The sequence below is a fragment of the Carcharhinus amblyrhynchos genome, chromosome 7, assembly GCF_965287045.1.
Source record: "Carcharhinus amblyrhynchos chromosome 7, sCarAmb.v2.hapA, whole genome shotgun sequence".
NCBI lineage: Eukaryota > Metazoa > Chordata > Chondrichthyes > Carcharhiniformes > Carcharhinidae > Carcharhinus > Carcharhinus amblyrhynchos.
The window spans coordinates 76096375-76121458 of NC_137330.1; the positions used below are offsets into that span (position 1 = coordinate 76096375).

A 25084-nucleotide genomic window follows, 5' to 3' on the forward strand; every position below is an offset into this window, starting at 1 on the left:
TGCCGGATATATTCATATAAGCAATAAAAAATTTTGGCCATTAAATTACACCTCGGAAATAAGTGTACGAATGCTTACTGTGTTCTGAAATTCTTCAGCTATTTTAGCAGGTGTTAAATGTATTCATTTTAAATGCATTGAGTACACAGCTGCATATTACAGCCTGCATTCTATAACTTGTGCTGTGGGAAACACAGGATAGTTCAATTGTTTAATGTGCAACTAGGATTTTAATCTTACAATTTTCCTTACCGGAAACACCTCTTATTTATTTCAAAAATCAGTACTCATAAGATGTTGATGTAATATAACAAATAATATAGTTTAAATACATGTCAATTAAAAAGATCTCAAAAATATTTTGAATTCAAGGATTTCTATCTGCAGATCTTTTGCATGATAGGAAGGAGCTTAAAGTAGTATTAGGAGGGCTAAAGGGGGCCAGGAAAAGTCTTTAGCAAACAGGGTTAAGGAGAATCCCAAGGCTTTTTATGCATCTATTATAAGCAAGAGGGTAACAAGAGAAAGAATAGGCCCACTCAAGGACGATGGAGGGAAGTCATGCATGGAACCACAGCAAGTGGGTGAGGTTCTTAATGAGTACTTTACATCGGTATTCAACACAGAGATGGACATGACAAATATTGAGGTCAGGGGTAAGTGCATGAACGCTCTAGAGAATGTCAATATAATCGAAGGAGAAAGTATTGAATATCCTAAATTGCAGTGGGGTAGATAAGTCCCTGGGGCCAGATGGCATTTATCCCAGGTTATTGCGGGAGGTAAGGGAAGAAATAGCTGCACCCTTAACAGATATCTTCACATTCTCTTTGACCGCAGATAAGGTTTCAGAGGATGGAGGACAGCTAATGTTTTTCCCTTGTTTAAGAAAGGAAGTAGGGGTAATCTAGCAAATTATAGGCCACTGAGCCTGACATCAATGGTGGGAAAGCTTTTGGGGAAGATATTAAGGGACAGGATACATGCACATTTGGAAGAAAATGTTTAATTAGTGATAGGCAGCATAGTTTTGTATGGGGAGGTCATATTCCACCAACTTGACTGAGTTTTTTTGAAGAGGTGACAAAGATAATTGATGAGGGAAACACTAAGGATGTAGTTTATATGGACTTCTGTACGGCATCTGACAAAGTCCCAAAGTGGTACAATAATTAAAATGACATGGGATTCGGGATGGGCTGGCTAGATGGTTACAGAAGTGGCTTGGTTATAGATCAATAACAAGTCTCACAACACCAAGTTAAAGTCCAACAGGTTTATTTGGTAGCACAAACTACAAGCTTTCAGAGCGCTGCCCCTTCATCAGGTGAGTGGGAGTTCTCCCACTAACCCGATGAAGGGGCAGCGCTCTGAAAGCTTGTGGCCTGTGCTATGAAATAAACCTATTGGACTTTAATCTAGTGTTGTGAGACTTCTTATTGTGCTCACCCCATCCAATGCCAGCATCTCCACATCTTGGTTACAGAGGACAGAGTAGTAGTAGAAGGGTGATTTTCAGAATGGAGGTTTACAGTTGGTGGTGTTCCGCAGGGATCAATGCTGGGACCTCTATTGTTTGTAGTGTATATATAAATGATCTGGAGGAAAATGTGGGAGGTCTAATTGGTAAGTTTGCAAATGACATGAAAATTGGTAGAGTTGCTGATACTGTCAGGGGATTGTCAGAGGATACAACAGAGTCTTGATAGATTGGAGGCTTGAGCACGTAAACAGCAGATGGAGTTTAATCTGGACAAGTGCAAGGTAATGCATTTTGGAGGATCAAATTTAGGTGTGAATTATACTGTAAATGGCAGAACCCTTAGAAACATTAACATGGAGGGAACTGGGCGTGCAGGTCCACAGCTCCCTACAAGTGGCAACACAGGTGGCCAAAGTGATTAATAAAGCATATGGCATACTTGCCTTCATCAGAAAGGGCACTAAATACAAGAATTGGGAAATCATGCTGCAGCTATACAAAGCCTTGTTTAGGCAGCATTTGGAGTATTGTGTGTAGTTCTGGTCACCACACTACCAGGACATGGAAGCTCTGGAGAGAGTGCAAAGAAGATTCACCAGGATGCTGCCTCATCTCAAGAGTATTGGCTAGGAGGAGAGGTTGGACAAACTAGGATTGTTTTCACTGGAAAGACGGAGGCTGAGGGGAGACCTGATAGAGATCCACAAAATTATGAGAGGCAGAGACAGAGTAGATAGTCAGAGGCTTCTTTCAAGATTAGAAGTGTCAATTATAAGGGGGCACCGGTTCAAGATGAGAGGGGTAAAATTTAAGGGAGATGTGCGGGGAAAGTTTTTCATGCTGAGGGTGGTGGGTGCCTGTAACGCGCTATCAGAGATAGTGGAAGCAGGCACATTAGCAACATTTAAGAGGCATCCGGATGGGTGCACAAATAGGGAGGGAATAGATGGACCGAGAAAAGGCAGAGCTTAGTTTAGTTAGGGCATCACGATCAGCACAGGCTCAGAGGGCTGAAGGACTTGTTCCTGTGCTGTACTTTTCTTTGTATGATACCATTTCCATCCCAGCAATATCCCCTACCCCTCAAAAAAAAATCAAGGCTTTTAAATGTATCACACATCACCATCCAGGCAAAAGGAGTTGAAGGCAACCTGCTACCAGCTCTTTGTTAACATGGCTCCAAATATTCAAGTGTTTGGGAGCAGAATTCAAGGTTGCTTTCTGGGGAACCTTTGGCCTCTACTTCACGATATGGCTAAAACTGCTCTTTTAATTCTTTCATGTGATGATGAACTGCTCTTGAGAAATGTGAGAGAAAATAGCAGCAAGAAACCAATCCTTAACCAGGTAAATCCGTGTAATTAACGGAGAACTGTAAATTCTTCTGCTATATTTTAAAGATGTGCCTGGAAGAGACAACATTCATCTTTTGCTAATTTTAGACCTATTCCCCCTCAAATACAAGCACCCAGATCAAATCCTAGATTTTAATCCTCAATCTCAAAGATGAAAAGAAGGCGTACAAAGTGGAATTACCTCAACGATGAATGCTTTCCTCTCTGATTCACTCTCAATTTGCTTTATAGCTACATCTTTTCCACGCCATTTTGCTTTGCACACAACTCCAAACGCTCCTCTCCCAACAACCTGCAGGGCACAAAGTAGCAAGTACATTAGATTTCCATAAAGTCCTTATCTATCCTCCATGAACTTCTCAGTTCAATATATGCGCTAATAATTTAGTCAAAAGGAAGATTATTCAGGATATTGTACATAGGAACATGGAGAGAGAGTAATTTCCAGAAGTTCTGGAAGTGGCCATCTCTTTAAGACCTGCCTTTAGGAACCAGATTGCCTTTATAGCAGGACTTGCAAAGCATAAATGTGTTTTCAGTCGTTAGGTTTGGAAGCAGTAGTGTATGGATTAAATTATATAAAAACATTTGGTTTTGACAATGGCAAAGCTGATGAAATTTTTTGTTCTTAGAAACTGCTCTTCATATACCAGGGCAAATTAATTGAAGAGATCAAAAATGTACAAGATGATGTTTTCATTTTAATTGCATATTTAATCCTGTTTCAAGAGATGGTATCAGTGCCTTGGCTCTTTCAGTGCCACTTATACATTTGCACAGGAGATGTGCTCATACACTGAAAAAACATTAATAACTCACAAAACAAGCCTCAGTTGGTTGGATGCCTATTTTCATATAAAGGGATTCAAAACAAATTATAATGAACATAGAAGCCAATAATAATTTAAAAAAGAATGGAACACAATTACTATTTGAACATATCAGCAATGTAGAAAAAGGGTGCTGGTATTTTCTGAATGAATTGCCTCAGTTCAGGTTTATCAGCATGCTTTCAATTCAGGAAATGGAACAAAAGATATGGATCTCGTTCAAAGAAGTGGCTCATCTCCAATCCAGTAATCTAACATAATGCACTGGATTACTAATAATCTCAAATGAGGAAATTCATTTGTACTTACTGCATTCACTGAATGTTTTATGTTATGAAAATAATAAACACTGAAAAGTAGGGGATAACCTCCAATGAAAGCTGGGTTGGGGTGGGGGGGGGGGGGGGAGGGGAGGGGTGGTGGTTTGGAGAAGAGTGAGAATTAAAAAAAAAGACATCCTTGAACCTGAGCTCAACACACCCACTTCAGTTTAAGACCTTCCACTTAAATATTTTCAGGAAGATAAATGGCTGGTGTAATAGCAAAGCAATTAAAAATACATAATATTATCAAGCAGAGTCAGCATGGCTTCATGAAGGGGAAATCATGCCAGAAAATTTAATGAGAATTCTTGGAGGTGGGAATGAGCAGCATAGACAAAGGGGAACCAATGGGTATACTTGGATTTCCAGAAGTGTTTGATGAGGTACAGCACAAAAGGCTAGTTAATAAGATAAGAGACCATGATATGTTGGGGTACTATATTAGCATGGATAGAGAATTGACTACCTAATAGAAGACAGAATTGGGATAAGAGGGACATTTTCAGAATGGCAACTTACAACTAGTGGAGTGCCAAAACTCAGGCCACAGTTATTTACAATATATATTAATGACTCAGACGAGAGAAGTGAATGTACAATTGCCATCTAGTGGATGACACAAAAATATGTGGCAATGCAAGTGATGAGGATGGCACAATGTCTAAAGAGGGATCTAGACAGGTTAAGTGAGTGGGCAAAAATTTAGCAGATGGAATATAGGAAAATATGGAATTATACACTTTGGTAGGAAGAATAAAAGGAGCTAGATATTTAAATGGAGAAAGACTGCAGAAAACTGCAGCACACAGAGGGATTTGGGGGTCCTTTTGCATAAATCACAAAAGGCTAGCATACAAGTTCAGCAGGTAATTGGGAAGGCAAATGGAATGTTGGCCTTTATTTCAAAGGGAATGGAGTACGAAAATAAGGAAGTCTTGCTAAAACTATACAAGGCACTAGTTAGATCACACCTGGAATATTGTAAACAGTTTAGCCCCTTACCTAAGGGAAAATATAGTGGCATTGGAGGCAGTCCTGAGAAGGCTCACGAAGCTGATCCCATGTATGGAGGACTTTTCCTATGAACAGAGGTTCATAGATTAGGCCTACACCCATTAGCATTTAGAAGAATGAGGATTGACCTCAAGACATATAGGTTTCTCAGGGGGCTTGACAGAGTAGCTGCCAAGCGGCTGTTTCCTCATGTGGAAGAGTCTAAGTCCAGGAGACATAATCTCAGAGTAAGGCACACTCACTTAAGGCAGGGATAAGGAAGAATTTCTTCTCTACAGCGTAGTGAATCTGTGGAATTCTTTACAGCAGAGTGCTGTAGAAATTGGATTGTTAAGTATGTTTGAAGCTGAGATAGACATTTTTAATTTGTAAAGGAATCAAGGGTTATGGGGATATGGCAGGAAAGTGGAGTTGAGGATTGTTACACCAGATCAGTCATGATCTCTTTGAATGGCAGCTCAGACTCAATGGGCTGAATGGCTTGTTTCTGCTCCCACGTCTTACATCATATAGATTCTCAGACTGTTGACATTCTGGCAAGTTGTTGTTCGTCCATCGTCATCGATGAGGACCTCGACACCATTAGTCATTTTGAGGTGTGTCTGAAGATGACTGATCAGGCCAATTCGGGCATGGAATGTCCTGGCACATATTGGATAGACTTGTGTAGACATGTATTGTTGCACTTGTGGCTCTGGACTTACGCAGCTTGCGCTTGAGTTATGCTTCAGCAATACATCTTGCTTCATAAGCTTGACAGCCTTTGTGGACGAGGCAGCGCCAGGTCGGGCAGTTTCGTGCCAGTGTTTCCCAGGTGGTTGTGTCTATGTCAAGCAACTTCAGGGAGGCCTCGAGTGTAACGTTTCTTCTGCCCTCCATGCGAGCGTCTTCCAGCAGAGAGTTCCCCAAAAAGGAGCTGCTTGGGTATGCGCTCATCTGATATACGGATGACATGACCTGCCCACCGAGTCTGCGCTCTCATCAGCAATGTGTGGACTGATGTTAGACTTGCTCTAGAGAGAACTTCAGTGTCTGGTACTTTGTCTTGCCATCTGATGCGTAATATTCTGCGAACGCAAGTCATGTGGAAATGATTGAGCTATCTTGTATGCCTTCGATACACAGTCCACGTTTCACAGGCATACAGGAGGGTAGTGAGTACCGCGGCGCTGTAGACCTTCAGTTTGGTTGCTGATTCTTCAATTTTCCCATACAGTGGAGCACAGTCTACTGAAAGCAGAACTTGCCTTTGCTATTTTGCAGTTAACTTCTGTAGCAATAGTCACTGCTTGGGATAGGGTGCTGCCAAGATAAGTGAATTGGTCCACTGCCTGCCCTTTGATTGTGATTATGGGTTCTGTGTACGGTGCATGAGGAGCAGGCTGGGGCATGACTTCGGTCTTTTTAATGTTGATGGTGATTCCAAAGTTGTCACAAGCCGTGGAAAATTTGTCTATACTGTCTCTGAGCCAGTATACAGTATACATCAGCAAAGAGGAAGTCTCTCAGAACAGTCTCCTTCACTTTGGTAATAGCTTGAAGTCTCCTCAGGTTTAAGAGCTTCCCATCCACTCTGTACTTGAGGCTGATTCCAGCAACACTGTCCTGGAAGGCATTATTCAGCATGGCAGTAAACATCATGCTGAACAGTGTGGGTATGAGCACACAGCCCTGTTTGATGCCATTGGTGACTGGGAATGCCTTAGAGGATTCTCCACCATCCAGTACTCTAGCCATCATGGAACTGACGTACCATCTGAATGAATTTGGCAGGGCAGCCAAACTTTGACGTGATCCTCCACAGGCCTTGTCGGCCGAGTGTCATTTTTCTTGGCAGTTGATGATGGGTCATCCTGACAGGCCCAATGAAGACGATGCTTTTCAACAAGTAGAGCCTGTATCTCCTCATCATTCTCATCGATTCAGTCATAAGAACATAAGAAATAGGAGCAGGAGTAGGCCATCCAGCCCTTCGAGCCTGCCCCGCCATTCAATAAGATCTGTCGTGGCTCAGTTCCACATTCCCGCCCTCTCCCCATAACCCTTAATCCCCTTGCTTATCAAAAACCCATCAACCCGTGTCTTAAAAATATTTAGCGAGGCAGCCTCCACCACTTCAACGGGCAGAGAATTCCAGAGATTCACCACCCTTTGAGTGAAGAAGTTCCTCCTCAACTCCGTTCTAAACCGCACCCCCTTTATCTTGAGGCTGTGCCCCCTAGTCCTACTGTCCTTTCTGAGCAGGAAGAGTCTCTCCACCTCTATCCTATCCATCCCATTCATCATCTTATATGTCTCAATGAGATCTCCCCTCATTCTTCTAAACTCTAACGAGTACAAGCCTAGTTTATTCAGCCTCTCCTCATAGCTCAACCCCCCTCAACTCCGGTATCAGCCTAGTAAACCTCCTCTGCACTCCCTCCAAGGTCAAAATATCCCTGTGTAAGTGCGGCGACCAAAACTGCACACAGTACTCCAGCTGCGACCTCACCAATGCCCTATACAGCCGCAGCAAGACATGCTGCTTGCGGATAGAGGGCCCGAGCATCTTCAGTGCAGATGTATGAACAGCATCCCTAAAGTGTTCCCAGTCATCCTCAGTACTGTCTGCGAGGTGTAAGTCAGCAAGCTTGATTTCTAAGTCTTCTGCCAGTGCTGAAGCTATTCTGGCGTTCTTTAACTTGGCCACATTGATTCTTTTCGTGGCCTTGTTTCCTTGTAGTCGCCTTTTGAGGCAGAGCCTCATTTTGGAGACAATGAGCCTGTGATCTGTCCAGCAGTCAGCACCACACATGGCCTTGGTCACTCTGACATCTTGCCTGTCTTTTCTCCTGACAATGACATAGTCGATAAGATGCCAATGCTTAGAGGGGTGCATCCAAGAGGTCTTGTTGTTACGGGTAGACAGACGGAAGGTTGTGTTGGTGATGAGGAGGTCATGTGCTGCACAGGTCTTTATTAAGAGTAGGCCGTTACTGTTACACTTGCCCACTCCATGCCTCCCAATGACTCCCTGCCAGATTGCAGAGTCACACCCTACTCTTGCACTGAAATCGCCAAGCAAGATCAGCTGGTCGGTACTGCTCATTGCTGATAGTAGGACGTCGAGTTCTTTGTAGAACTTGTCTTTCATCTCATCTGGGTTGTTCATTGTGGGGGATTAGGTGTTGATCAGGGTCGCTTGACTTCTGTTCTGTAGCGGACGCTGTAATGTCATCAACTGGTCGTTCACACCCCTGGGTAGGCTATCAAGTTTCCGAACAAGGTGACTCCTGACGACGAATCCAACTCCAGCATCACAACGCTTATCGCTGTCGTAACCGCTCCAGAAAAAAGTGTATCCACTTCCAGTTTCAGTCAACTGACGTACGTTGGCAAGATGAATTTCACTCAGGGCTGCAATGTCAATGTTGTATCTTGCAAGCTCTCTGGCAACCAAGGCTGCTCTTCTCTCTGGTCTGTCTGCTGTAGGGTTGTCCAAAAGCATGTGCATGTTCCAAGTACAGTGGTGAGTGGTGTCACCTTGTGTTTTGTTTGTTCGACCGCAAGATGGGATTCCCGCCAGTTGTGGTAAACTGGCCAGGGTGTAGTGAAGCAGGCAATGTTTAGGGCACTTTTTCTAGCCCCTTCCTCATTCTACAGAGGTGAGCAGTGCATTCCTGAAGAGGACTGCTCAGTCGCTCAGGTAGATGCAGAGTTTCACTGCTGCTTCGGTCAGTGGAAAATGGCCATTAGACCTGAGCTGCCTGTGTACAGGTCTGTGACTATAGCTCCCAGTGTATCCATACCTGCTGCTTCGTTGCTCACCCATCGCCACAGGACTTCAAGGGTTCAACAGACACCTGGCGATGATGATGCTGATGATGGTGTCGAGACTAGCACTTGATTTGAATTAAAGTGAGGGAGAGTTGCACAGCGTCAGCCTCACTCTCTCTTCCCAATTCCCATCTAGATCCAGCGGCAAGACAAGAGTCAAGACAGCTGGAGATGGGACTAGGCACAGTGGATGACCAGGACGTCTCGTGTCTTGTCTTGCTCTTCACATTCCACGATGCTTGTAGAGACCGCCTTCTTGACCACTGGACCTTCCATTGGTCTCGTCCGCTCAATCCACCAGAATCTGTCTTCGCGTGCTGGGATAGACATCTCCCTACCTCACCAAGGGTTGAGATCCGTTGGCTATCTTCACCTGGTTTAGCCGGCTTGTCGAAGCCATTGCCTGGGGTGTGGCCGCTGTCGCGTGCAAACAGCTCCGGGGAGCCACAGGTGAGGACAAAGGATGGACAAACCATCCTGAAAGAACGTGACATGTTCCCCCACCAGGTGTACTACCCCTCCCTGACACCCCACACATTCTGGCAAGTAGAAGGGCGTGAAAGGCCCAATTCATGACGTTGGTGCCAGTATTGCACTATGCATCTGAAGGAGCAGGAATGTTTCCCCCCACACTCACAAAGCCAAATCTACATGATCAGACCCTGCAATCATTCGTCACCCACCCCCCAACCCCTCCCCCGGCCCTGCACCACAATGTCTGCTTCACCCCACCCTTAAATTGTCCAATTCATTGAAATGCTTCGCCTACCTCTTGCCTTCCAGCATACAAACAGCAATGAAAGAAGTGACCAGTTAAGCAGTTATTGGGTGAAGAATAATTATAAAAAGGTACTTGAAAGACTGTCTTGCTCTTTGAAGAGCTCAATAAAACTTTCTCCACTCATCTAAGGGAAATTAGGGTCTTGATTTAACACTCCATCTGAAAGTCAAAACACAGCAGCACTTTCTCAGCGTGCTGCCATAAAGTGTCAACCTAAATTAGCTGCTCAAGTACTGCAATGGGGCCTCAATCCGCAAACTTCCATTCAAAAGCTGAGAGATGAGCAATGTTCACAATTACTTGTATAGTTCTCCAATTTGTCAAGCTGAAATAGATTTGTGATAACACTCAAGTCAGGAAAGTGTAAAAACAGTTAGAAAATGCCAGACTATATACAAGACAAGGTGATCCTTAATACCTTGAATCCTGCAAATTTCTACAAAAGAATTTGCATCCCAGAGACAGTAATAATGTCAATTCCTGAGCAATATAAACTTCTTGTCCTAATTCAAAACATTTGAACATTATGAAGGCAGAGATTGCTTGGTGGCCATTTGATGGTGTGTCTAGGAGTAGAAAACCCTACAAACTGACCCCAATTGCCGCCTTACAAACAGAAAAAAATACAGGGTGGTAGCAAGGCATCCCCATAAAAGCTGAAAATGGAAGTAACCTAGCAACCTACTGCAAGTGTTCCACACTTTTTTCAATTAAACCAATTCAGTCAAGTATTCTGTCCATGTCACATAATGGAACGTTGTCCACATAGAATTGACAAAGCTGTAAGGCCAGAATGCAGTTAACATTTTGTTCATAGAGTAATTCACCTTTACAATTTTGCCTCTTACAAAGCAGCAGTCCAGCTCTGCCATAAGTTTTCTCTTTTTTTTGAGGTCTAGTTAAAGATATCCATAGAGGAGGCATATTTGGATGCTTTGTACCTGTACAGAAACCATTCAGCTGATCACAACTGGAGCAGTAGTGCCGACATTACAATTTACTACACTGTTCTGAATTATGAAACAGAAATATGAGGATTCTCATTCACAATTATTGCTCAATGACTCAAGCTGAAACATGCACTTGCGAACAAACAATGACAGGACTGGGTTCAGCTACAAAACCCCTCCACAGTTGAGTAGCTTGTCATATAGTGTCCAAATCAAAAATGAACAGTATCTTGAGGATTATGGAACCATACTCCAGCAAGCATCAGCACCTTCAGGCGAGGAAACCATTGGCCAAACCTTTATTCTGTAGTTTTATTTGTTAAGGGTAAATCTCATTCAAAGATCACACTAGCTTGAAATAAAATATTGCCATCCAGATTGATGGTAGATTAGAATTAAGCAATTAAAGTTCAAAGAGTTCTGCCATAAACTTGACACAATATAGCATAAAACAGCCATTAATACTTTAAGACAATTTGCAGAGGAGATTCAACTAACTCATCCTTCCATAGACATCTAGTTTCTTCCATGCCCTTCACAGCACCCAACTGTAACTTAGATGGTTGCAGAGTTGTCACCTCTAATACCCCAAGCACAAAATCATTAATCTATTGAGCACTTCATGCAAGACCAGGTATCAATTCATACCTATGCCCCTTTTCCTTGAACTATGGTTGAAATATTGCTTTATAGCTGCCATTTAAAAAATAATTTGCACCTTTTGTACTTTACAGTCCTGTCCCACTCACTCCCTTTGAAGAATGAGATTCTTCTATTTTATCATATCAAACTTTATGGTTGCTTTCAATTTTAGTTCTAGGAGTTGGAACTGGGACACAGTACTCAACATTACAGCCTCACAAAGGCAATGTAACTTCTACCTGCTGAGTTCATACTTATATAACACTGATTTGGTTTATAAAATGTACTGTTACCTTTTGGATTCTTGCTCCAGAATAGTGTGACTTTTTAAGTGTTGGTTACATATCTCTTGCAACCTCTTCTCAACTTGGTCCAACATCATTCCTCAACTGTATCTTTTATTCCTGCTGCAATTGCAAATCATCTTGCATTTGGCAATTTTTACTTATTTTTAATTTTTGTCAATATTTAAAGTGCATCCAGAATAAATTTACTCACAAATTACATACGACATTAAGTGCCTTATCTTTACTGCTCTATCTGCAACTCATTCTCCAGTATTAGGTGAGGGTAGGATCCTTGCCCGAGTCAGAAGGTCATGAGCTCATGCCCCTTTTCAGGCACGAAACATATAATCCACGTTGACATTTCAGTGCAATTCAAAGTAAATGCTGCAGTTAGTTTTTTGAATGAGATTAAACTAAGGCCCAGTTTTCTCTCATGGGTAAATGTAAAAGACCTTAAGACACTAATCAAGGAGGAGGAAAGTTCTTCCAAAATCCTGGCAAAACATTTATTGATGAAATACCACCAGAGAGGGGATCTGGTCATTTATGTCATTCCTATCTGCCGGACCCTCCAATATACAAATTGGTTGCCCCAACTGCTTACAATGAAATAGCAACTACGCTTTAAGCACATTTTATTGGCTGTGAAGGGAATGGTATTACACAAATACAAATTATTTTCTTTACTGGGGCATCAACTTTACAACCCTTTATTACATCAGCTTCAAGGTATAGACTTTTCCTCTTCGGCCAGAACTAGATCCATATACATCTGGATTTTGCAGTCAGGAGTGAGAGATGGCCGCTGGTGGCCTCAAAGTAACATAGGAACAAAAGTAGGCCATTTGGCTCTTTTGAGCCAGCTCCACCATTCAGTAAGATCATGACTATCTCCCACCCCCAACAAATAGCTCTCAACTCCTTTGCCAAACAAAAATCTGTCCAACTCTGCCTTAAATAAATTGAATAGCCTGGTCTCCACAATTTTCTGGGGAAGTGAATTCCACACACCAATGACGCTTTGGGAGAAAAAGTTTCACTTCATCTTCATTTAAAAATAAGATGTCTCTCTTCTAAGACAATGTCCCCTGGTTTTATTCTCCCTCACAAAAGGAAACATCCTGTGGGTATGGACTCTATCAAGTCCCATCAGAATCATCTACGATCCATCAAGATCATCTCTCATTCTTCTGAAGTGCAATGAGCATAGGCCCAACTTATTCAACCTTTCCTGATAAGACAGCCTCTTCGTTCCAGGAATGAATCCAGTGAACCTTCTCTGAACTGCTTCTACTGTACATCTGTCCTTTCTTGAATAAAGAGAAACTGTACACAGTACTCCAGATGTGGTCTCACCAAGATCCTGTACGACTATAGTAAAACTTCCCCACTTTTATCTTCTATTCCTCTTGTAAAAAATGCCAACATATCATACGTCTTCCTTATCATTTGTTGTACCTGTATGTTAAATTTGAGATTCATGTATCAGGGCAGACAGATCCCTCTATTTCACCAAATTCTGCAATATTTTTTCAATTTCAACAGTGTACTGCTTTCTTATTCTTTCTGTCAAAGTGAACAAGTTACATTTACCCACATTATGTTCCATCTGCCAATTTTTTCACATCCAATCTGTCCATATCCCTCAGCAGACTCGCTACCTTCTCCTGACAACTTACTTTCCTACCTATCTTCGTGTCATTGGCAAATTTAGCCACCTTACGTTCTCTCCCTTCATCCAAGTCATTGATATAAATAATTGAGAATCCAGCACCAATTCCTGTGGCACTCTACTCATTATTACTTGCCAATCCGAATAGGGCCATTTATCTCTACTTGTTTTGAAGGAGAACAGTCCACAAAGATCCAATGATCTCTGTGGCCTGGATTTTCCCTTTCCCAAGAGTTTGTTTGAATCTGGCACTAAATCATGGGATTCTTCCAGTTTCCAGCAACAGTAATGACATCAAGCAGGGTAAGTCACTAATCACACTGATGCATTCTCATAGATAAAAAACAAGGAAGTGAAACATACTGATTATCCTTATCTTGTTTAATTTTACAGAGACCAAAATAAATTATGGGGACATATCCATTGGATTAAGTGGAAATAAAACAAACTTTAAGAAATATCTAATTTATTACATTGGAGAGATTTGACATTTACCAAATATAAAATTAAATCTTTCAGGGCCAAAGAGGTTTGTCATCACTAATCATGAACTTAGTAAGCCATTAAAAACCTACTTTCACCATAACCAATAAGTGTGTCACTCTTTATTAAGGATTTTTACAGCAGCATTAATAGTATCAGAGGTCAAGTTCTTGATTTTAATTGACTGTAGTCTGGGGAATTAAATAGCATACCCTATAAAGCTCAAGGTAAAAAATTCTGGATTTTAGCTGTGTGTAAAGCCCTGAAACACATGACACTACAGAAGCGCAACAAATGAATTTTGAATTATCCAAATACTTTTGGATCTGTTTTACAATACATTGTTCAGCATCCAGGTATAAACTGTTTGCGCAATTGTTTTCCCAAATTTGTTATTTGGGCTATTTTGTTTCATTTTCAGGAGTGTTAACTATGGCATTTCCTGATTGTGTACCATTAAGTATAATCATTCTATGACAATGACCACCTGCAGTTGTTTTTCTTTCTTGCCATCAAGTTGACCTTTATGACTACAATTTTCATCAGGTTCTTTTGATAATTTATTAAAATAATAATCAGAAATCAAGTCAGGAGAGAGATGGATACACAAACAAACATATACTGATGAGTTATTTTGATTGCAGAATCATTTTAATTCCTGATCCACAGGCATTGAGTAGATTACGTGTATCTGTTTTAAACTCCTCTCTCCATTCTTTCCTATAAGTTGCAGGACAGCAGAGCTGATTCTCTCGACAAGAATAGAGCTGATGCTGTCAGAATTTCTGCTGCAGTAAAAATATTTAACACCACTGTCCTAATCTCTGAAATACATAAATTATGGAGGCTACTTCAAAAAGATAATTTCACACAATTGATGCTTTGCACAAACTACCGTATTTTGAAAAAGTAAAACAGTCAGGGGGTCTTTCATTGAAAGTTAAGAGACAGAAAGCTGGTAAATCACATCCAGTATGCTATGTGATAATCCATTTGTGGAACTCTTACTATCATAGCACCACCAAGTAGCTTAACTGTGCAAATTACACACCATGCTATACAAATATTATACTGACAATGCGCCAAATAAAATTAAATCACCGAAACTTGTAGCAATGCGTTAGCATATGCTGATGCTTTTCCTGTTAGCTGTGAACTTCTTTCCAGTTTATTTCTCTATTCTTGTAATGGAGTATGTTCCTATAGGCACCAATAGCCCTGACACATCTCACTCATCTTCATTCTTCATATATGAGCCTACACAGTATAACTAAAAATCAAATCAAGGCTAAGTGTAAATCATCTGAAGTAGACTCCTTCTATATCTTTTACGTGGGGCAACTAGTCATTGGAATCAAATATTACAGGTTTCCAAAAAGTTGAAATACTAATGTTAAAGCTGAAACAAAATAGTGCCAGCATTTTTCCATGATCAACATAATGGTGATACATGCTCTGAAATAGAGCAATTTTGCTCCTGGTATGATGTTTATTTTTCAAGGACAGGCCAAACAATAGGGTGTGGGCTTGCAATCACTGAAGTCTGCATCAGACCAGATTCTTAAGATTTCAGGGCAATAAAGATTGTTCTTTGCTTCTAGCAGCCACAGCAATGAAAATTCAGAACACCAGAACAGAAAGGCATCTGTAAAAACAGCTGTCACTCTCCTCTTTCCACAGTTACAAGTATTCTTCCCGTTTGATTATTCATTGCTTTACTTTCATCAAATGCTGAGACTCATCACCATATACAAGAATATCAAAAGTAAATGAATTACTATTTGCCTGACGTACTCCCTGAACAGGAACACTTGTATAAATCCAGAGACCTTGGGTGAAGATTGGCATAAGCCAAATCCAATTGATAAGCTACTCTAGCATATCGTGGGTCTCCTAGGCTCGGGCGGGCGGGCGGGCGGCGGGGGGGGGGGGGAATTGGTTAGCTCAGATGGCTGATTTGTGATGTGGAGTGATGCCAACAACATGGGTTCAATTCCTGTAAAGGCTGAGTTAATTCACGAAGGCCTTGCCTTCTCAACCTTGTCTTTCTCCCAAGGTGCGGTGACCCTCAGGTTAAATCACAACCGGGCAATTCTCTCTCTCAAAAAAGGGGAAAGCAGCCTATGGTGCTCTGGGACTTTGGTTAATTTCATTTCTTCTTGGCACAGATACATCTACTATAGCATGTGGTGTTATTGTTGTGATTTACCATTGCTAGGAAGGTCATTTTGTAGCAATGCTGAGTCTAGAAGTATCCTACCTATCCTCTCCTCAAAGTAGATCAATAACTGGCCAATCTTTTGATTTGGAGGAGGGATGGAAAGAGGGGTGCATGAGGTCCTTGTTATGCTGGCTGCTTTGCTGAGGCAGTGGGAAATGTAGACAGAGTCAATGGAAATGTGAACACAATCTGAGGTGATACTTCACTGTAGTATGAAGGAAATGCTGTATTCCTTTTGAGACACTACACAGAGACCACTTCTTTTCTGGTGGTTCAGACAAATATTATGGGATTTTCAAAGATAGTCTGGGAGTTCTTGTACAACCAAAATTTCCTTAATTTGAAACAAAAAGTTATGAACTGATTGATCTCAATCTTTGCTATAGAGATCATATGGGTAAACTGTTGAATGTGCTTCAAAAAGTAATTCATTGGATGAACAGCGCTTTCCAAACTTTTGGCACTGTGGTCGCATGTAAAAACTTGACATTTTTTGCAAATCTAAAATGAAAATTAGGAGTGGGGAAGGTGAAGGTGGGGAGTGGATGATGACCTGAGTTGTTGAGAGTAGCAAACAACAAGATAGGCACAAAAAACAATTAAGACAGCTTATTTTTTGCACGCTCCATTGGTATCAGTGATTGGGCCCCAGACTGCATTCATTTGGCCCAAAGACAAAACTAATTATGCATATTTATACAAACCTATCTACCTCTGCCTTGAAAACATTCAATGACCCTGTCTCTACCAATCTATGAGGAGAGTTCCAAAGACCCACAGGAAAATAAATTTCTTCTCATCTCCATTTTAAATGGGTGGTCCCTTATTTTTAAATTGTACCCCCTAGTTCTAGTCTCTCCCATAAGAGGAAATATCCTTTCAGCATTCACACTGTCAAACCCTCTCAGAATCATCAAATGTCTCAATAAAACAAAAGAATAGCCGATCCCAGGGTTGTCATTCCACAACCATCATTAATACCTTGAACCCAAAAGAGAAAATGCTGGAAAATCTCAGCAGGTCTGGCAGCACCTGTAAGAAGAGAAAAGAGTTGACATTTTGAATCCAGATCAGCCTTTGTCAAAAGGGTGCCAGACCTGCTGAGATTTTCCAGCATTTTCTCTTTTGGTTTCAAATTCCAGCAGCTGCAGTAATTTGCTATTATTACTACCTTGGAGCTTGCAACCCAAATTGTTCATTCCCTGATCCAACTGGAGGGCATAACCTAAACTTTGGGAACCCCTACTTTCAGATATTGTGAAAGATAAATGCGAGTCCTTTTCGTAAGAACATAAGAAATAGGAGCAGGAGTAGGCCATCTAGCCCTTCGAACCTGCCCCGCCATTCAATAAGATCACGGCTGATCTGTCGCTGCTCAGTTCTACTTTCCTGCCCTCTCCCCATAACCCTTAATCCCCTCTCTTATCAAAAACTAGAGAGGCGGTTACTAGAGAGGCGGTGCTCGACAGACTGGAGGGGCTGATTATGGACAAGTCCCCAGGACCAGATGGAATGCATCCGAGGGTTCTGAAAGAAATGGCGGAGGTGATAGTGGATGCCTTGGTGGTTATTTTCCAGACGTCGCTGGATTCCGGGGAAGTGCTGGATGATTGGAAAACGGCTAATGTTACGCCGTTGTTTAAGAAGGGTGCCAGGCAAAAGGCGGGGAATTATAGGCCGGTCAGTTTAACGTCTGTGGTAGGTAAAATGTTAGAATCTGTCATTAAGGAGGAAATTGCGAGGCATCTTGAAGGGAATTGCTTGATAGAGCAGACGCAGCACGGTTTCATTAAAGGGAAGTCGTGTCTGACAAATTTACTGGAGTTCTATGAGGATGTGTCTAGGGCGGTGGATAGAGGAGAGCCGGTGGATGTGGTCTTTCTGGATTTTCAGAAGGCGTTTGACAAAGTACCTCACAAGAGGTTATTGCAGAAGGTCGAGGGACATGGAGTTGGGGGTAGGGTGTTAGCGTGGATAGAGGATTGGTTGTCAAATAGGAGGCAGAGAGTGGGGGTCAACGGGTGCTATTCGGATTGGCGGATGGTGACTAGTGGAGTGCCCCAGGGGTCGGTGCTGGAGCCTCAGCTATTTACCATTTATATAGATGATCTGGAGGAGGGAACCGAGTGTAGGGTGTCGAAATTTGCTGATGACACCAAGATTGGGGGAACGGCAAATTGTGCGGAGGGTGTGGAGAGTCTGCAGAAGGATCTAGATAGGCTGGGCGAATGGGCCAGGAAATGGCAAATGGAATTTAATGTTGGCAAGTGTGAGGTGGTCCACTTTGGTAGGAAGAATGGTAGGAAGGACTATTACTTATGGGGCGAAAAACTGCAGCAGGCGACGGTGCAGAGGGACCTCGGGGTCCTTGTGCATGAGTCGCAAAAACCCAGCTTGCAGGTGCAGCAGGTGGTCAGGAAGGCGAATGGGATGCTGGCCTTCATAGCGAGGGGGATTGAATATAAAAGTAGGGAGGTCTTGCTGCAGCTGTATAGGGCATTGGTGAGGCCGCAGCTGGAGTACTGTGTGCAGTTTTGGGCGCCGCACCTGCGCAAAGATATTTTGGCCTTGGAGGGAGTGCAGAGGAGGTTTACTAGGCTGATACCGGAGTTGAGGGGGTTGAGCTATGAGGAGAGGCTGAATAAACTGGGCTTGTACTCGTTAGAGTTTAGAAGAATGAGGGGAGATCTCATTGAGACGTATAAGATGATGAATGGGATGGATAGGATAGAGGTGGAGAGACTCTTCCCGCTCAGAAAGGATAGTAGGACTAGGGGGCACAGCCTCAAGATAAAAGGGGGGCGGTTTAGAACGGAGTTGAGGGGGAACTTCTTCACTCAAAGGGTGGTGAATCTCTGGAATTCTCTGCCCGTTAAAGTGGTGGAGGCTGCCTCGCTAAATATTTTCCTCGCTCAGATTTCTAGCATATGTCTTGCTTTTTTCTGTTTTCTTGCTGTACATATAGAATCCCATAGTTACAGAATCCCTACAGTGCAGAAGGTGGCCATTTGGCCCATCACGTCTGCACAATCCTATTCTCGTAAACCTCCACCTTTATCCTGTTAATCACCCTGACATTTTTATGCTGCAACTATACCGGACGTTGGTGAGACCACATTTGGAATATTGTGTTCAGTTCTGGTCACCTCACTATAAGAAGGATGTGGAAACATTGGAGAGAATGCAGAGGAGATTTAGCAGGATGCTGCCTGGTTTGGAGGATAGGTCTTATGAGGAAAGGTTGAGGGAGGTGGGGCTTTTCTCTTTAGAGCAGAGGAGGATGAGAGGCCACTTAGAGGTTTATATGATGATGAGAGGGATTGATAGAGTAGACGTGCAAAGACTATTTCCTTGGGTGGATGTAGCTGTTACTAGGGGGCATAACTATAAGGTTTATGGTGGGAGATATAGGACGGATGTCCGAGGTAGATTCTTTCCTCAGAGTGGTTGGGGTGTGGAATAGACTGCCTGCTGTGACAGTGGAGACAGACACTTTAGGAACTTTCAAGCGGTTATTGGACAGGCACGTGGAGCACACCAGAATGATAGGGAAGGGATAGCTTGATCTTGGGATTGGACATAGCTCAGCACAACATTGAAGGCCGAAGGGCCGGTACTGTGCTGTAATGTTCTATGTTCTATGACACTAGGGCTAATTTAGCACAGCCGAGCAATCTAACCTGCACATCTTTGGGCTGTGGGAGGAAACCGGAGCACCTGGATGAAACCCACACAGACATGAGGAGAACGTGCAAACTTCACAATTAGGCCAGAATTAAACCCAGGTCCCTGGTGCTGTGAAGCAGCAGTGCTAACCGCTGTACAAACAGGTTGCCAATAATTGATGACCTGTACATAGAAATTCAATCACCATTTGTTCACACCTGCAGAAAAAACTTTCAAACCAAGTTGTCTCTCTTGAGTTATGCTACTTCTTGCAAATAATTACACGTCCAAACTGATCCATGATATTATGTTTCCAATCTAATACCATCATGCTGAAGTTCATCATATTTTGTCTGAGAAATATACTTGATGGTGGTCATTCTTTTTGATGTCATTAGCTTGCTACACATGATCTTTTCATTTTCAAAGAGCACTCTATTGCAAGCCTTTACCTGCATTGCTTCACTATCGATTATGTTTTTGTAATCTTATTATAATTAGATGCTCTAGATGATCTGTAGGTGTATGTGGAACCTGTGGAGTTCTTTGATAAGCCCCCTTTCTGCAGCAGGTTCAAGGCCCAGTAATACAAAATTATCTAAATGATGGCTTATTAATTACTAAACAATATTAATTATTAATAACATTAACTAAACAACAGCTAAACGTCAACTTCCTAACTTCAAGGACACACCCACATTTTGATATGCACATTTTCTGGAAAAACAGAACAACTTATTGTAATCAGCTTGACAAAAACCACAAATTTCTGTTTAAAAATCTTGCCAGGCTGTTTTAGCATACTTTGCAGTCATTGATTTACTTGGAGATAAAGTAATAATTACAGCACAACAAAAGATCATTTACATTTAAGCGAATTTTTGTAGCTTTGCATTTTGACAAATTCTTACATTAAATGTTATACTCGTCTTTTTAATATTGATTTGCTCCTTAAAAAAAAGCTCTGTCAAACTTACATTTCAACTATTCTGTTTCCACTATTCTAGTGGTCTGGAAAACATGAAAAGAATGAGTATTCAAAAAAATGGTGTTGCATTTTAAATACCTACAGCTGGCCTTGATGAAAGCATAACCAGTAATCCTACCCAAGAAATATATAATAGTTTTACTAATTTTGTTAATTCAAAATCAGATGTTGCAAGCACGCCATAATGGGGGAAAATGACCACATCTTACAAAATTCTATTAATAATGAATTTTAGTGAGACACAGCTTGGGCGATGTTCATCGTCAGTTTTCTCAAGGTCAACTGTTACCCAGCAGTGGGTAGCAACTGTGGCAAGAAAAAAAATTGGGGCTGTGTATACTTTAAGACCAGTGTTTACATGCCCACCCTTTCCACTGTTACATACAAACTTTGAAAACGTTTCCAGTGGTTTGAAAACAAATGTGAGCATCTCACTTTAACACCTTCATCAAAATGGTAATGCAAATGATTAGTTTGCCAAGAATGTCATCTTGCAACTGACATTTTGGAAGCCAAGCTTGGATAATTATTTCTGAAGCCTAATTATTGACATTTGTCAAAGGCCTTGGTGAGGTCAACAAGCAAAGAGTGCAGATCCCTGCCATGCGACAAAAACTATGCCAATTGTAACTCACTTTGCATGGAGCCAGTGCTATTAATATCACAGAAACCTCAATGTTGTTTTAGTTATATGATAACTAGGGAAGAAACCTCAACTGCACAAGAGACTGGGAAACGTTTATAAATAGAAAGAATGCAGAACTTTATGAAAGTGGTGTAGAAGATAAACACATTACCCATTTTAGAACTCAGCCATTATACAGTGAGGAGGAGCAAGAGATTAACTAATAAGTTCTGACATAGGAATTAATTTTGGCTCAGACAGTAATCTACTATTAAACAAATTTACACATTGCAGAGAGCAACTATAATCTATTAAATAATTCTGGAAGAGAAAATATTAGCTGGCCTTTGATTAAAAAAGCAAAGCAAAAGCAAAGATGCAAAAGTACATGCCACAATAATTACATCATCAGCACATAAGATTATTTGGAAATAAACAGTAAACAATAAAAATAAAGCCAAAATGCATTATCCACATGTCTTGAATAAATCTTGTTTCAGTGACAGCCAACAGTGGAAAACCTAACAACTGACCTGAGGAAAACGGAGGATGAACATCATCCAAGCTGTGTCTCACTGATAATCATTATTAATAAAGTTCTGTAAGATATGGTAATTCTCCTGATAATGGCATGCTTACACCATCTGACTTTGAGTTGGTGTTCATTAACAAAATGAATAAAATTCATACACGTTTCTTGGATAGGATTAATGATTATGTTTCAATCAAGGTCAGTTGTAGGCCTTTAAAATGCAAAGCTATTCTTTGAATATTTGAGTGCTTTTCATTTTTCTGGTTCACTAATTAGAGAATGGTAATATCCAAAGTTCTAAAAGGATAGATATTCAAAACATTTCTCAATTTATGCGGGGCGTTGATCAAACACTAAAAACCAATAGCAAGATGTGCAGAACATGCATCGATATGCTCATGATGTTTATCACCTGGGGGCAATTCATTCTGCTGCCACAGGGAAGAATGAGAAAGAGTTTCCAAGAATGGCAGGTTTAAATGTAAATATTTAAACTGTTGGACCTCGACAAGCTTCATTTCCATGGAGTAGATTTAAAATTTATAACAATGCTAATTGGAGGAGGGTTTTTCTTCTCTAGATTTGTTTCTGTGTTTAACAGAGACAATTAGTACAGTAAGGGAGAAAAAAGAATTAAGGAAGATACTATGAGCACAGAGCCAAATAATTCTAATATTCTAAAGCTAACAATAGTTCCCCACACAATGTCACCATGAGGTCACTAGATACAGCTGACAACCATTCTGCACAGCTACTATGATGGAATGTCGCATCTTCTTGATGACCAGAGACTGCTGTAGGATTAAACTTTACAATAAATAGCAAATAATGAATTTATTATCTGAAGAGCTTTAATCTAATCACTTACAATACAAAAATGATTCAATTCAAGATAGAATACCTTTAATTGACAACAATGCATTCAAGAGTGTTTTCTTTTGATCAGATTGGTTAGAAGAGTTAATCTGTGTATTTTTTAAATAAACCCGTGTAGGCATTCCTGGTCAAAAATAACCTTGTTTAGATAACTTAAATGTATAGATGACTGAAATAAGGCAGCATTTTCACTCATTCCTACATCTGTGCATAACGGGGCTATTAAATTGAATCTGCATGAGGATTTTAGAAGCTTGGCATTATCTACTTGGCAAATTGGTCAGGCTATTCCACTGAGCCAGCCAATTTATAGTAAAGTGATGATTTATTCTGTGTTGAAAGATTGTGTCCACTAAAAAGTTACAAATGACCAAAAATAAAGTAACTTTACATAGTTTGAATATGAACAGCATAAAGTGCCAAATTTGTTTTTTTTATCTCAAAAGGCGGGTTTCCTGAATGAACTGCTATTGATTTCGTTTGCAACTACGAGTCTCAACCTCCCTATCCGCTTTTTGCCCCTACCACATAACCTAAACAGCTCGAGTCAAAATCATAAAAGATATCCTACCCTGTGTTAAACTATGCTTCCTCATCCTCCAAAATCTCGCTGCAGCTTTTGACACTGTTCACCAAACTATCCTCCTCCATTGTCTAGCTGTGGGGGAGTGTCCTCCCCTGGTTCCACTCTTACCTAACTACTCGCAACCAAAGAATCCCCTGTAATGGCTTCTATTTCCACTCCATATCATCATCTTAGGAATTCCTCAATATTTCATACTTGACCCGTTCCCATTTCTTATCTGCATGCTGCCTCTTGGCATTATTCTCCAGACATCATCCATGAAAACAATGTCAGCTTTTACACATAGAGTAATGACAGCCAGTTCTACCTCACCACGATCTCACCAATACCTCCAGTGTATCTTTGTTGTCAAACTTGTCATTCAACATAGTCCAGTCAGGATGAATTAAAATTTCCTCCAATTAAATATTGGGAAGACTAAAGTCATCGTCTTCTGTCCATCCATAAATTCCATTTCCTAGCCACTGATTCTAACCTGCTCCCTGGCCATCATCTTGAGCTGAACAGCAATCTTGTCACCCTATTTTGACCCTGAACTGAACTTCCAACCCCACATCCCACGCCATCAAAAAACTGCCTACTTCACCATGACTTTTCACTCATTATTCCTGTCCGCTGATCTACAGCAATCCAGAACAGATACTTGGTCCATATCTTGCTGTCCCTGATGAATAACTACAGTGCCAAATCAGCTATCCTGGTTGAGATTAGTTAATTTGCCATAGACACAATTCAAACTTGGAATCACTATTCAGTATAGCTTAATACTACACTACATGGTACAATTACTCACAAGTCTTCAGCTGAATCATTAAGTACAACTGTAAAATACTTTGTAATCCCCCCGCCTCGATGCCTTAAGATTGCAAATGACAGGAAAATCTATTAAAAATAACAATGTTTGAAATTATGCTAGAGACTCAGCATTTCACTGTGCATTCTTTTTAAAGAATGTCACATTTTATTTATCATAAAGTGTTATGAATATGATCCCAAACTGCATATTAGTGGTAGCTTGAACAGTGCCCACCTTCCTGCAATGTGTTTCCAAGGGTGGAACATTTTGTGCAGCTCATTTTAAAACAACACAATAAACTTAACCTTATGCACTGAATATCAGCAGTTATGTTGTCACAAAGTCACAGCAAACCAGGCTTTTTTTTAAGATTGTAAACATTATGATAGAGTTATTGAACGTTCAACATAAAAGGAGGCCCTTCAGCCTATCACATCTGTTACTAGCTCTTTCAAAGAGTAATCCAGTTAGTCCTGCTCCCTTGCTCTTTCCCCATATTCATGCAATATTTTTATTCTTCGTACAAATTATAAGTGTGTGTTCTATTTAGGCCACAGAACAACTTGTATTTATATACTGTAATGCCTTAAATGTACCAAAACAACCAAAGGCATTTCTTAGGATCATCATCATGGTGGCACAAGGGTTGGCACAGTGGCACAGGGGTTAGCACTGCTGCCTCACAGCACCAGGGATTCAGCTTCAATTCCGGCCTTGGGTGAATACCTGTGAAGAGTGTGCATGTTCTCTCTGTGTTTGTGAGAGTTTCCTCCGGGTGCTCCTGTTTCCCCCACACTCAAACTGTGCAGATTAGGTTGATTGGCCATCTTAAATTGCCCCTTGGTGTCACGGGGGATTAACAGGGTAAATATGTGGGGTTATGGGGATACAGCCTGGGTGCAATTGTGACTGGTGTAGACTTGTTGGGTCGAATGGCCTTCTTCTGTATTGTTGGGGTTCTATGAAAATTAATTATTAAGCCACAAAGAGGATATTAGGGCAGATGATCAAAAACTTGGTCAAATGCTAGGTTCTAAGAAGCAACTTTAAGGGCAAGTTGAAGTCTAATAGCAGTGATGACTCCTCATCAGCCTGGATATACTTTGAGTATATCCAGGCTGCAAATGGTTTCACTGTCTCCTGTGGGTCCTCTCTTGA

General features: G+C 41.2%; 1 protein-coding gene across 2 annotated transcripts in view; it reads right to left on the minus strand.

Moving 5' to 3' along the window:
- Window positions 1–25084, minus strand: part of map3k7 (mitogen-activated protein kinase kinase kinase 7) — a 109558-nt gene that overhangs the window by 75179 nt on the left and 9295 nt on the right. For both annotated transcript variants that reach the window (XM_080192635.1, XM_080192634.1), the window contains exon 2: window positions 3020–3130. In XM_080192635.1, the coding sequence (XP_080048761.1) occupies window positions 3020–3130 (111 nt within the window). The remainder of the gene's footprint in view (window positions 1–3019; window positions 3131–25084) is intronic.